General features: G+C 38.3%; 1 protein-coding gene and 1 long non-coding RNA gene across 6 annotated transcripts in view; both read right to left on the reverse strand.

Annotated features, from left to right (window-relative positions):
* LOC147656700 (uncharacterized) overlaps window positions 1-14,245 on the reverse strand; it is a 165,817-nt gene that overhangs the window by 102,901 nt on the left and 48,671 nt on the right. For 2 of the 5 annotated variants that reach the window (XM_086913349.1, XM_086913348.1), the window contains exons 1-2: window positions 1,028-2,190; window positions 741-954 (exon numbers count right to left, since the gene is read on the reverse strand). In XM_086913349.1, the coding sequence (XP_086769475.1) occupies window positions 741-954; window positions 1,028-1,037 (224 nt within the window). In that variant the 5' untranslated portion in view covers window positions 1,038-2,190. Of the gene's footprint in view, window positions 1-740; window positions 955-1,027; window positions 2,191-14,245 lie in introns of those variants that run through there. The other 3 variants (XR_015293706.1, XM_086913350.1, XR_015293708.1) reach the window with 3 other exon arrangements.
* Window positions 10,534-13,179, reverse strand: LOC147656703 (uncharacterized). The gene is made up of 2 exons (XR_015293752.1): window positions 12,910-13,179; window positions 10,534-12,361 (listed from the first exon to the last, which is right to left on the reverse strand). It is a non-coding gene; the product is annotated as an uncharacterized LOC147656703 (long non-coding RNA).

The following is a 14,245-nucleotide window of genomic DNA, read 5'->3' on the forward strand; positions in this document are numbered from 1 at the left end:
TTTCGAGATTACGTACGCGTTACGTGGACAGATATCAAACGTAGATATTAAATCGATCTAAAATAAATACCAGATAAATAAATAAATAAATAATTACTTACAACTTTCTTTTTAATCAAGTAGAAAACTGTAAAAAAAGTGAAATCTTTGGTTATGCATATAATTAACAATCTTAATGCCAGCGCACGTAAAAATTTTTTCCGGGACTTTTATGAACCAAATATTTCCTTCCAATTAACATTTTCTTTTTCTTCTTCTTCTTCTTCATTGATTTAACCCATTCCCATTAAAATATAATATATAAAAATATATATAAATATATATAAAATATAATATATATAATATATATATATATTTTTATAAGAATTACATCACTTTACTTTCGATCTACTTCGACATTGCCGAAAACTTTTCGCCGTAGGGGATGATTAATCAAGTTTCCAGGCCACGAGATGGAATTTGATTTTTTTTTTTTCTTTTTTTTGCTCGCGCATTGTGGAGGAATGAGTGAAAGGAGCAAAGAGAGTCCGGCAGAGATTGCCGGTGGATACCTCTCTATTTACGTCTATGCGTACATATTAGGAATGACGAGAAACGCGGCGCGTTTGATAGAAAATATCAACGATTTCTCACGCTTCTTCTCGCGGACTAATGACACGTACGCTTCGGGCTATTGATATGTCGCGCAAGATACGTGACAGCTTGATGTATCCGCGAAAAATGTATGTGGAGGGACCTACCTTTCGTGTGTGTGAGATTGCCGATCTGCGCCTCTGATGCTCCTTTCAGATCCTCGAACGGATCCATCGATCGGTCCCCTGAATCCTCGAGGAGGAGAGAAAGATGAAATTTTTCTTCCCTTCCACGCAACTGTGTATACCTCTCGATGAAAATATCCTCCCAACTTTCTCTTTTCTCTATCTTGTTCAAGTTCAACTTGTTTCCCCCTTCCTGCTACAAAACATAGAACGTAATTTAATTCGATCTTCGACAATATATACGTATAGAACGAGTCGTTCTTTCTTACCCGAATTCATGACAACACATCATGTATTGTTTTATCATTATTTATCGTGGATGTGCAACCGTTATCCACCCTTTAACCGACGAAGAAACTTTTGACGGATGGAGTTCGCTTTTTCCTTGCAATTCCTGGCGGGTGGCAAGAAATTTTATTCGCGGGCGGGATCGACGCGATGACAGTTACGAGTCGGTTTAAAAAGGCACATAAATCGAGGCGGAGGAGGGCGAGCCGACAAAGAAAGATAGACCGATGCCGAGAACTTGTTACCAGCATTGCTCCCTTGCGGGGGGGAGGCAAGGGGGAGAGGAGGGAGGGGGAGAAAAAAAGGGTTGACCGCGAAAAACGCGTCGTAAAAATCGGAAAATTCCGCTGTTTATTCGGTGCAAAAGTTTCGCGATGGAGCGAAACTTCTCTTCTTCCGTCCGTAGGACAACTAAACATGAGAATTTCGACGTAGCCGAGCTTTACAACCGTAATAGTTCAACCTTGTTGTGATAAATGTGTGCGAGAATATCGACACCAGAGGAATCACCAGAGGAGATTAGAGATTGTACGTGTGTCGGATTGTTTGTATTACTTTTCGTGGAATTCGTGGACGTAGAGAAGGAGAACTACGTCGCGTTGGTTGTAAGTAAGTAAATAAATGTCGAATTATTAGAAAGATGGGAGAATTTTTGTTTGAATTATATTTTTCATGAGGAGGAACACGAGTGGAGAAAATATTTATAAAGGAATATCAAATATCTTTCGTTTTTCTCTAGTTGTTCGCGTTTCCATGATCGATTTGATATTCTCGTAAGTTTAGGCATGGCTGGTCTTGGAAATCGATAAACAAATTGATCCGCAATGCGATTATTTCGCGCGTGCCGCAGTTTTATCGGCAATTAGAAAGTGGATTTAATGAATCAGAAGGTAATATAAGCCGGCACGCGATGCAAATACTTTCTATTCATAAAAACAAAGCGGATTTTTAAATCGGAAAACGTTTGACCTTATGGAAAACGCGTTTCGATGAATGGCGGCGAAAATTGATTTCCTAAATGGCATCGTAACATCGTTGCCTGTTGTTTGTTTGTTTGCTTGCCAGCCTTTGAGAAGTATCGTAAAAAAAACAAGATACGTTGAGAAGTATTGCGCATTCATCAGGAAGTGTAAGATAAAATTAATTTTAGAAATGATTAATGACATACATACTGGATGAATCGATTTATTTGTGCTAATGACCAATTATTTTCATTGTTAACGAGCACAATTTCTTTCTTTCTTTCTTTCTTTCTTTTTTTTTTTTTTTTTTTTTGAATACATGAATACAAAAAGCATTCGAAAGAATGACATTTAATCTTTTCTGTATTGTATGTTCTTCTTTTAAGGAAATTGCAATTATATGTATAAAATTAAAAAAAAGTCATAATCATTCGTTTCCTTTGAAATTTCTTATTTTCTCGTTAATCGCTAGATAAATAGATTTACAGAGAATAACAAAATTGAACGTGTTTCTGGAAATTTACTATAAAAAAAAAAAAAAAAAAAAAAAAAATCAAATGTCATGGCCGCGAAGAGAAAAAAGATTTTGATCGATCTATAAATAATGAAAATAATTCCGTGCCCGTCATATTCGTACGCGTGATCCATCTATCAATATTAAGACGTTCGATCTTCATTAAACTCCAAGAGTTTACATTTCCAAAAATCCTCCAATATTTATTCCTCTCGACGAATCGAAAATGTATTCGCGCCTATTATTAAGAATCGAGGGACTAATTTAAAATATTGCGATATTTAGCCGTGGAATTCGCCCGTGGATTCTATAAGTGCCCCATGACGCCGCCTCCCACGCTCGTTACGCGTCTCTGCAATTCCTATTCTCGTCCAGAGCCATTGATTCATCCATGTCACGACCACGAATTACTTAAACAAACAGCTGCCACCGAACGAACACAATACATTCTCGGAACTCGAATGAAGCCGCAATGCTGGCCAAACAGCGGAGCTGGCCACGCTTCGAGAAGAGAGTGCACCCGGAAGTCGCCGACAATTCCAGCTGCGGGGATCGATCGTGAGATTAATCGTAAATTCTTGACTCGAATAAATCTGGGAACAGGAAACCGGTGCAAAGGGCGAGGAATATTTCCAATATATCGTTATTCGCACGCTTCTCGAAAGAATTGATAAATAAAATTGTGGCTGTTGATCATCGATATTATCGAATCAATTCGATTGTTCAAACGAAACTTGCGATCAAAGTAGTTGAATAGACTTTATTGAAAAACTGTATTGCAGTATTCGTTCCATTCGTAGTTTTACGAATATATACGTAGTTATACTTGAATATATAAAAAAAAAAAAAAAATAAATGAAATACAGTTTATCCATGGATAATCTCCAATAAAAATCTTCAATAATAAACTCGAGTAGGGAGGAAGATAAAAAAACTCGAGATACTTTTATCCGATATTTATTTTATCGTCGCAACTCGATAAAGCTATACTTTTTCCCAATCGAACGAAATTTCGTTAGAATTATCGAGCAACCGAGGAGCGATCGATCCTTAAGCGCTCTCTTTCCTTCCTTTGGAAAATATTTATCATCGAATCATCGCCGCGTTATTAAAAAAAAGAAGGGAGAAAATATTTGTCGATGCTTAAACAATGTTGTCGTCTGTGTTCCCCGCAATACCGAGAAACATGTGAGCAAATACCGAATATTCTCGGTAGAAACGTGACATTCCTGGCTGAGAACGCGGCGCCCGATCTTCCCGCGAAAAAATTCCTCCCTCGCGGACATTCTTTCGCGCGCCTGTTCCCGGTAGCAAGTTGGCGCGAGTTCTCGCGTCCGGCATCTCGCATTCTGGACTCTGACCGGCTCTCTCCTCTCTCTCTGTCTCTCTCTTTCTGCCTCGAAGAGACAATTAAACGGTTAAAGAACGGCTCATTGTCACGCTGTTAAACACGTGACGAGATCATCTCGTGGCGCGAGAAACGCGCCTTCCTCGGCGTGTACTTATATGTGGTACGCTAATGGACGAAAATCGATCCATGTGAAACAGTGCTTCTCAAACTTTTTTTTTTTTTTTTTTTTCAAATACGAAATGCAATAGGTAAATGTGTATAAATCTATATGTAGATAAGTATAATTAAATGTTAAGTATCAAGTATTGCAGTTTAATTTTAAAATTTGGAAGATTGACAGAATGTCAACAATTTATTCTTCACGTGTATCAAAGTTTTCAGTTTAACCGAATATAAATATTGGAATATCTTTAATGAAATAAAAATCATAAATTGGTTACTTTCTAACGACGATTCAAATGAAATTTTTAGACGTGTAAATAAATTAACAAATCAACGTATTACGTACTTTTTACGATTCGAAAACTCGATATATCTGCGCGTCCATAAATTTATGATTGTAAAAACTTTTGGCCGATAGTGTACATATATACATACGTATACACACCGATCCATCAATTTTCGAAGTGACTTCGGGTCTCGTTACGTCAAATAACGAAACACCGATTTCCCATGAAAATCGTGGATATCTACAGTATTCAGATAGATAAAGACCAGGGCAGGCAAAAGTGAGGGAAAAGCAGGAGAGAGAGAAAAAAAAAAGAAAAAGAAAAATACGAGTATCGAGGGTAAATAAGCGAACCATCGATGTCCTCTCGTTGTTCCCGGAAGCTTATCTGCCTATCGGCGATTGGTCGAGGCGTGAACGTGCGTAACGTACGAATTTGCACCTTTTGCAACACGATTCCTCCCGGCTTGACCAGCTCGTCGATTCCAGGTAGTCGCGAACCGCGCAATATCAAGTTTCTCTCAGATTTTCGAATCTGGGAAAAATCTGAACGAGATATCACGGTTCGATCCGAGGAAAAATTTGAATCTGATGGAAATTTGGTCGCGTTTCAAATTTTTGACGTGTACTTCTTGCACGCACGAAGTAAAAAATTAATAGCTGGACTCTGAAGTAGGTCGGATTTGAGATACATTGCTGTACTTAGATTCGATTCGAAATTCGAAATTTCTTGAGAAAAATCTGAATGGAGATTTGCTGGAATATCTTCATTGTACGGGAAGTTATTAATTCGTTGGTGGATGAATGTGTTTGAAAGTAGGTCGCTTTTCGAAGTACTTCTCCAAGAGGAAGCTGTGTCAGTGAGTTTCAAAATAATTAAAATTACCACTTCATTGATGAACGCCACATCAAAGTAGGTCATATTCGAAATACTTTGGGAAGCTATGCACGGTCGCCAGCATAGTTGGCTCTCTTCGTATTTCAAAATAATTAAAATCGCCACTTCGTCGCTGAATGTCACTTCAACTTGTACTTCCCTTGACAAGTTACACGTATCGGCGTTTTCTTTTTTTGGAACGATAGTTTCGTGAAATTGCCTTCGTCAGGATCATTGTTTAAGCTTCGAATAACACGAGATAAATTGTAAACGATCGAAGATTCAGTTTTAAGTCGCTGTTTTTAATGACTTTCATGAGATACAAACAAATGATCAGTATCATTGCATAATCAGAATCACCGTGAATCATTTGTAAATTACACGGAAACTAATTATCTTCACGATCATGTCCGACGAGGAGGAGAAGGTGTGATATGTGTGGTTGAAAATACAAATTCTACTTGGAAGCGTGAAATTCACAGTATATTTCCCTACTTGGAAGCATAAAATTTCTTATTATCTGGAAACCGATACCTCTTCCCAATAACCATTCCCTTCCAAGAAAATGACATATTTCTCGATTTCCAAGATGCGTGGACCAATGCATCGCAAGCGATGCAAATACGCGTTTCTACCACGAATTAGATCGATCCTCGTATCGAATTTCCCTGTATATTTAGGAAACGAAGAAAATTCGCAGAAATTCTAAAAGGGACGATCGATTTCGATCACGTGAACATGGTGAGCACGAGTCACCTCCCTCGATGACGAAGTTTCGAAGCTCTTCCCAAAAGCGTCCCAAGAATCGTAATAAAGTCGTGATCGATATTTATTCCACGGTGGAATTTCGCAGATGCGAATATCTGGATGCGCGTCTTTTTCACACGGAAGCCACTCTCTGACATTTCACATTCTGCTGACACGTTATTGCGCAAACAGCCACTGGGCACCGTACCAAGTCGCATGACTAAAGCTACGAGAGTCAATGGATCGTCCAAAAATATAGATTCCCTCCAGACGAACCGCTGTTTAATAGGAAACACGATTGCATACCCAGAACCAGGCAACTCTCTGACATAACACGAACCTAACACGTATTTGCAGTTATAGTTGGTCGAATCATTGATCAAATCAAGCAGTTTTTTATCGTTTTCGACGCAACAAATTACTTTAATAATAATATCAAAATAAAATTTCAACGAGAGACATTGTTGTTGCTTTTTAACCAGCACGTTAAATTTAGTTCGATTTAGATTTAAAGTTGGAGAGAGGATCGAAACGAAGATTTGTTTCGTCGGATGAAAATAAAAATTCTTAGGAGAGAAGATTAAAGTATTTACGATATATAGTTCTTCTTTCGACCGACTGCTTCTTCCTTCCTTCCTTCCTTCCTTCCCTCGTCACGAATAATACAATGTGTAACACTTTGTAACCACTTAGTAAGACGATCATTTTGATATGTACAAAGATATGATAAGTACTGGATGTTTAGCAACACTTCATACAATGCATCGGACGGTAAAAAAAGAATTAACATAATCGCACAGTCAGTCGATGCATTTAGAATGGAAATGAAGAACTTAAAAGTCGGGATGTGTGAGTTGGCGCGTTTCGAGGTGTGATCGAGGAGCAGTGTGGTCGCATCGGTGTGTGGACATAACTGTTGTGTGCGTTTTCGCGTTCCCGTTTATCATGTCTAGGTCAAGAACACGTTGCACACAATATGATTTCCACGTAACAATGCGATTCGAAAAATCGAAAGCGTATTTATTAAAGAAAAGAGGCCGCGTTTTAATCGATGATGATCGTGAATTATTAATCGATCAACTTTTTAAAATGCATCATCATGTCGTGTGTGCAGCAAAAATATATACGAGAGTATATGGAATACACTCGTACATTTATTAAAGTGCACAGGTAAAATTGAATTATCAAATCCTTTCTTTTTAATCTTTTAACAAAAACTATTATCAGTCGTGCGTTGACAATATTCGGAAGTTTAACGAAGCTCGTATTATTAATGAATCTTCATATCATCGGTAATATTGAATTCGAAGTTGTTCACATAATGAATCTTTGCTCAGATTAAATATTGAACTTGAAGTTATTCATACTAATGAATCTTTACTTAACATAAATATGTCTTCGCTTATATACTGAAAGTAAGAAAAAAATGAAAAAAAAAAAAAAAAAAAGAAGAAAATGGCCGTAGAATAAAAGGAATAGATCCTAGTCTACCGGATGTGCAAGAATCGTTAAAAAGATTATTACTTATTTTCTTTTTTTTTTTTTTTTTTTTTTTCCCACTAAAAGGAGATTGCGTTTGGTTCGATGACGTTCTTCGACGCCCACCACGACGTCGATGACGCCGCCGAAGAAAATAAATATGAATCCCGCGAACAGAGGCATAGATATCGAAGCCGAGTCATTGAAATGTCATCGTTTCCGTAGAACGGTTGAGCAATCGTTCTCTCGAAAGGGGACGATTTTATTTTTATTTTTATTATTATTATTATTATTATATATTTATATTTAAATATAGAGCGCAGTTTCTGCGTTCCACTTGCTACCAGTTTCCTCCTCCGTTTTTAAACTGACCGCTTCCGCGGCCGTCCCTCCATCATCGAGCGGAACACTTCCTAGCTGAATCAAATACTCGCCAACCGGGCTAATCACCTCTCTCGTCCCGGATTATAAACGGTTTAGAAACGGTTTTCTTTTCTCCTCGATTCGAGGAGGTCGAAGGTGTTGGCATTCGACTCGCGTGTAAATAACTTGTGATCGATGTTAAACAATCGATTCATCGTTGTTGAGGCAGGTTCATTATGCACCGATATATTTACGCATCGTCGTTACCCTCTCTCGCGAAGCAAGCAACTTGTGCACTTGATGAATATCAATCATATGCACGTAACTGGAGCTATAATATTCGTTGAAGAATGGATAGAAAGAATGGTTCGTGAATATTCATTTTTCAAATTGAATATATATATATATATATATTCCTCCGCTTCTTAAAATTTACAATAAGTTTATTAATTTAGAGATAGAAGTGGAACGAATTGGAAAAAAAAGTTTGGAGAATTAAAGGTGATTTCTTAATCGAAGAAATATGTAAAAAAAAGATAATACCAATGTCCGACAATGGCGATTCGAAAGGATCATTTGCCTCGATGATAACGTTTTTCCATCGGCTCTCCATCGGAGATTGTTGCTTGTTTTCGCCAAAGGTGTCACGTCAATTGCCTTTCGAACGCGCGTAGCCATCCGCTTTTTAAATCGGCTATCCAATCCGAAGTAAACAGGCAAGGTAATAAAGAAAGCATCCGACGGAGGAATGTTGATCCATCGGATGAAACGCAAAACAAACCGGAAAGAGCGCGATTGCTTCGATTAGCGCGTGACCATCGTTCTTATTTCCCTCTTCGAACCCTATTCAACGAAATCTCGACCACCATTTTGTCGCCCACCACTCCTCCTCCTCTCATCCTCTCGCTTAATCGCGATCGTTTAAATCCCCTCAACGGATCAGGGGATCGTAGCGCGACACCTTTCGATATTATTTCCTCCCAATTTTTCCAACAAATTTCGCGATTCTTTATTGAATATCTCTCGATCGAAAACCCTATCCTTTTTGAAGATCCACCTTCGAGATACAAGCACGATGCGAAGAAACAACGGGTCTGTTGGACAAAGATCGAGGTCAGGAATATTTCCATTTTCGTTTTTTCGCCGATTCCTTCCTCGAGGAGGAGGAAGGAAGGAAACTCGTGGAGGGAGCGAGGCGGAAATTGTAAAAGGCCAAGCCAGCTGGCTGTCGTGGCTGGCGGGGCGAGGCGGGGCGGGGCGCGATAACAACGTGGTGCGTTATCGCGTGGAGACGAGGCGTCGTCGTTGTCGGCGTTGAACGAGAGCCGGGTTCGTTGAGTTCGTTACGGCTCCTGATAAAAAGCGTTCGCGATCGTGTAAGCTGCCCGCTTGTCGCGTTTCATTCATGGAAATGGCCGGGTACGTAGCCTCGTGGGATCAATGTTTTTATTTCCAGCGGAAGACCAATATCGTAGAGGCCTGATAACCGAGGCGTACACGACGCGGAAGCGCGTGTCACGAGGAGTGCTCTTGCTTTCCTTTCGAAATTCGAAAGGAATAGAATAATGGATGGTGATAGTAATAATATTAGGAAATATTAAAATTATTATTTTAATAGATAAGTTCCGCTTGATTCCGCTTAAACCTTGAGAAGGTTCAAAAACTTCAGCGATTGAATTGTTTTATTTAGTGAAGTTTATGGGTGAAGGTAACTTTAAGTTTTGTAGCGTATCGATGGTGAAGGATTAGATTAGATAAATAATTAGATAAGTATTTCAAATAGTTACTCGTTCATTGATTAAGTTCGAACTTAAGAATATTGTAAGAATATTGGAAAGAATTATATTTTGTTTCTTTTCAACAAATTTTTGTTGTTATATATGTTGGTTTAAATAATTCGTATTAACAATATATCCATAATTAGTATTGGAATTGAAATCGTTGTTATAAAATTGCAGAGCTGGCATGCTGAATGTAAATGTTTTGTTAATTAACTTTTAAATTGGAAGCAAAGAAATCGCAAATCAGGTGTATCGAGGTTGCAAGCGAGATTCATTGATTTAAACGTCGATATCGATGATCGTTTTGGGCTTCGAATAAAATAATTTAATCGTCCAAATTTTTCGAATCTTATCTTCGCCATTTTTCTACATTTCAAGTATTGTACATGTTTATATATAGGATTCAAGTAACCTCGAGGAAGTTTGATATACTTTATATCTGTTATCATCGTTATCATCGCTGGGAACGGAAGTCAATGTGAAATAATCATTTATTTTTAAAGATGTTTACCTGTATCTTTCATTTAAACTTCCTGTTTTTGCGAATTCAGTTTAGCAAATTTATTTGCAATTAATTTCCTATTCAGAAAAATTGTAAACAAATTGTAAACATTAGACTTTTTGATTAAAATAATATTCTCTAGATGTGTTTTTTATACGTATTATACAATCACATATACGTTATCTTTCAAGGAAATTCATTTATCTTGAAAAATTTGATTTCAATGAATTGCGTACATATAGATCTTAATCAATATATATATACACAAAGTTTTTATCATTTATCATTTTATTTTGTATATAATTTTATTTGGAAATTATTTTTCACAACAGTAAAGTTTAAATAGTTTAAAATTTTACTCCTTTATTATTTCTCGTGCAAAATTGTTCAGGAAAAGAACAATATTTTAAGAGATGATTTCATCCTCTCAAAGTAAATAAAAAAATTTTCACATAAAACAGAATTATTGTTTTGATAACACAATTTATTAGTTTTACGACTGATTATTCTAAAGAACGATGAATAAGATATAATATATGATATTTCTCCTTATTCGTAAACTGTTGTCCAGAAAGTTAGATCATGAAGATTAAGACGAATTTATAATTCGCTTAATCTACTTTATTCTCAATTTTCTCTTACATTGTTCGTTTCATTTCGAAGACGTAAGATTTGTGACGTGACGTATGGGATAATACATCGTAAACATTCTATAGAATTTTTCTGAAAGTATTTCTAAAACTGTATCCTATTAGCTACTCATTATTATTACTTTGACGTTTCGTTCGATCAACGTCTATTATTATCAACCGACTCTTTTTTTTCTCCAACAGCAACTATTTCTTACGATTAGATTAAACAGAATTCTAATCATTCCAACTTCTCGTTATTATTTTTCTTTGCCTTGTCTTCGATTCACCTTCGCCGCACGTACACGATTACGTATCTGCTTCCACGAGTCTTCTAAACGTTGAATCCTCGATTCGACGCTTCAGAATGACGTGGCCACGTTGATCTTTTTTTCTCGTCTCGATTCGGGATTTCCTTACGAGGAACGCGGAACTCGCGACACCAGCTCGATGTGCCACCTCGAATCGTATATCGATCCAGTTTCGCAATTGGGGAAAATATTTTTTCCATCGAAACGATTCAAAATACCCGGTTTTCGCAATCGTTTCTCTTTTTTTTCTTTTTTTTTTTCCTCGACAATTTCCACGTAAACAGTGAACAACGCACAGCGTGACTAATACGAAATGATCTCTCGTGATGATTTAATCGCGTGACGGATAAAACTGGGCGTGCACGATGTCCTACCAACGTTATTTGCCATAAGTCCAATATGACATCTTATGAGGATTTAATTGTGTGGCACTCGAATTTCTTGAAAACAATTTTTTTATTTCTTCTTCTTTTTTTTTTTGTACTCCTGTTTACGCAAACACGTCACAAATCAATCGTTTGATTAATATTTCATTTACGTTTCACTTATTAATGAACAAAAAAAGAGAAGAAGAGAAAAGAAATCGACGAGCAAAAAACGAAATGCAAAAGATCATATTTATATATGATCTAAATGATGAAATAAATATCCTTCGTGACAATTCAATTAATCCCGCTCGAATCTTCTACAAACAACCACTCGTCCATCGGAGTATATAACTTCTTCATTTTTCGATTGACATTCCAACTCTCTTCCAAATCTACTCGTCGCCAACAACAGCGAGAAAACGATCGATAAGCGAATCCCTCGAAAAAAATATTCATCCGATCTGACTGACGGCTAGCAGGACGGGTTGTCCGCCGCTTTCAGGAAACCGGCTCCCCTGAATTCGAAGACGGCATTCCAAGACAAGCGGCTGCAACAAATCACCGGGCGAGGATCGTCCTTTCCCGCGGATTCACGGCGTCCGATGAATCTCCTCGAGGAGGAGGATCTCCTCGCGATCGTCAGGTTACACAAGAGGCGCTACGCTCGGGTTGCATAATACCGAACCAGCTATTTATACGGATCGGCTTATAGGCGCGTTATATAAATAGAAACGACGCGCGAGCTTTTTCTTTTCACCCGGCCGACAAAGCGAATAGCCGTGGATCGCGTCTGGCTTCTTGGTACCTTGTCCCTCGACGCGGCGATGATTCGCTTGGATCGTGGAGAATTCGTTTGATAGCTTTATTACCGGTATTCCTGCTCGTTCAGGGATTGCGAGTACATGGGGTTGTGCATGCGAGCTTGCTTATTCGTAGCCTCGTTCCGGTGCTGTAAGTGGAACGTTGCGTTCGAAGTCGAATACCTGTCGAAATTGATAAACGATTTATTGCAGAAAAGTTCTAATTTAATCCAACGACAACTTGGGTTGATGCAGCAAAATTTCGACAATATTTATTTATGTTTCTGATTTCTTTTTTAAATATCGCTTCGCGATTCCTAAGCTGTTTAGAATAATATATCGATCGAATTGTTAGATTTTTTTATCTTAAACCGTGATCGAACTATATTTTCGGCGTTTCTTTCAAAGTTTCTTTCTGAGTTTTGTAAGCAATGGAATACTGTAATGAAATTAGTTCAAGTGGAGATGAGTTTGACCTTTCGTTGTAAACGATAAATGATACTTGCCCTGACAAACCGGGGATGCTTCTTAATAATTACTTTGTTATTAAAATATCACGCAACAATATAGATTTTCAATGTTCAATAAACTGTCTTTCTCTATATGTAAAGATAGATAAAATATTAAAGTATAAAAGTTTTGTACGAAATCATTTTAAGAAATATGCGACCAAAGATAAAATTCCAAAATTTTTATGCAACACGCATAATACTTAAAAGAATAAAACTCACAAGTCAACTGAATGTTGTAAAAGTACGATAGAAATGGTTGATGCGATCGGGTTGAATAATCGATATTCACCCGAATCTTGGCGAACAAACACGATTTATCACCGATATCGACTCATCATTGAGCAATAGCGCAAAACTCGAGGACCACACCACCATCACTAATTCCTCTTCTTCCCAAAGCGGAAGGAGGAAGGCGACACAGGGTCGGAGGATTACCGGGAGGAATACCGATTGATCCGACAGGAAACTCGTCGAGTTGACGCACGCCGAGTAAATAACAGGCGCTAATGCGTGCCCCTTCATCCCCTCCCCACCCCTCTAAACGAGCCCTCCGTTCGGAAGCCAAGTTTTCTATTTCGAAAACGTGATCGTTAACGCCAAGCCCCGGGTGGCGGGGTCAAGAAGGGAGGCCGGATGATCCCGGAAAGTGGGGCCCCCGCTTCCGGCTCGAATAAAACCGTCTACGGGTCGAGCGGAGTCGAGGACGGAATTAGAAACGTTATAAACACGCGGGCGTAAATTTAGAGATGGCCGCCGGCTAAGACGGCCGCCTTATTGACTGCCAGCTGCTTGTTTACGAGGTAGGTAGTTAGGTAGATAGGTAGGTAGGTCTAGGGCGAGGGGGGGTTGGTTTTTACGAGCGACAACCACAGGGATATCCCTCTGTGCTGCTCGCTGCTTTTTGGAGAGGACGACGAGTCACGGCCACGTGCCATCCTCGTGGCGGAATATATATATATATATATATAGGCGGATAGAAGCGGGGTGTTGATGTATTCTTGCGGGTAATCTTTGACCTTCGTTCATTCGCGACAACGCGCTTATTTGCTCGCGCTTGTCTCTGCTCTTGGAAAGGTTCTATTGGATTTTACGTGAAAGTGGTGGTATACGCGCCGTAACGATATAATCTCGATACGCTTTCCAAACGAGAGAAATACTTGTTTGTCGTATCGTTTGTTTATACGTGGAGAGAGAGAGAGAGAGAGAGAGAGAGAGAGAGAGAGAGAGAGAGAGAGAGAGAGAGAGAGAGAGAGACGTGTTTGAAGACCGCGTCGTGGTTGGTTATTTTAGGGGGGAAGGGGAAGATATCGTAGTGCAAGAGGTTAATAGGTTTGAAAATACGTTGTCAAGGGTATTATTTTAAGTAATTCTTCCCCCCCCCCCTCAGAATAATAGGATTATTTGTCGTCGTAAATTTTGTAAAATTTATATGTGAAATTAAATTTGCTATTATTGTTATTGAAGTATATTTATAATTAATTACTGAGTAAAATTTCACCCGTAATGCTAGTCTCATTAGGGACTGAGTATTTTTTTACGCTGTTATCTCAAATAT

Source organism: Apis florea, unplaced genomic scaffold, assembly GCF_048593485.1.
Source record: "Apis florea isolate Af1SG1 unplaced genomic scaffold, ASM4859348v1 contig_3496_pilon, whole genome shotgun sequence".
Classification (NCBI taxonomy): Eukaryota; Metazoa; Arthropoda; class Insecta; order Hymenoptera; family Apidae; genus Apis; species Apis florea.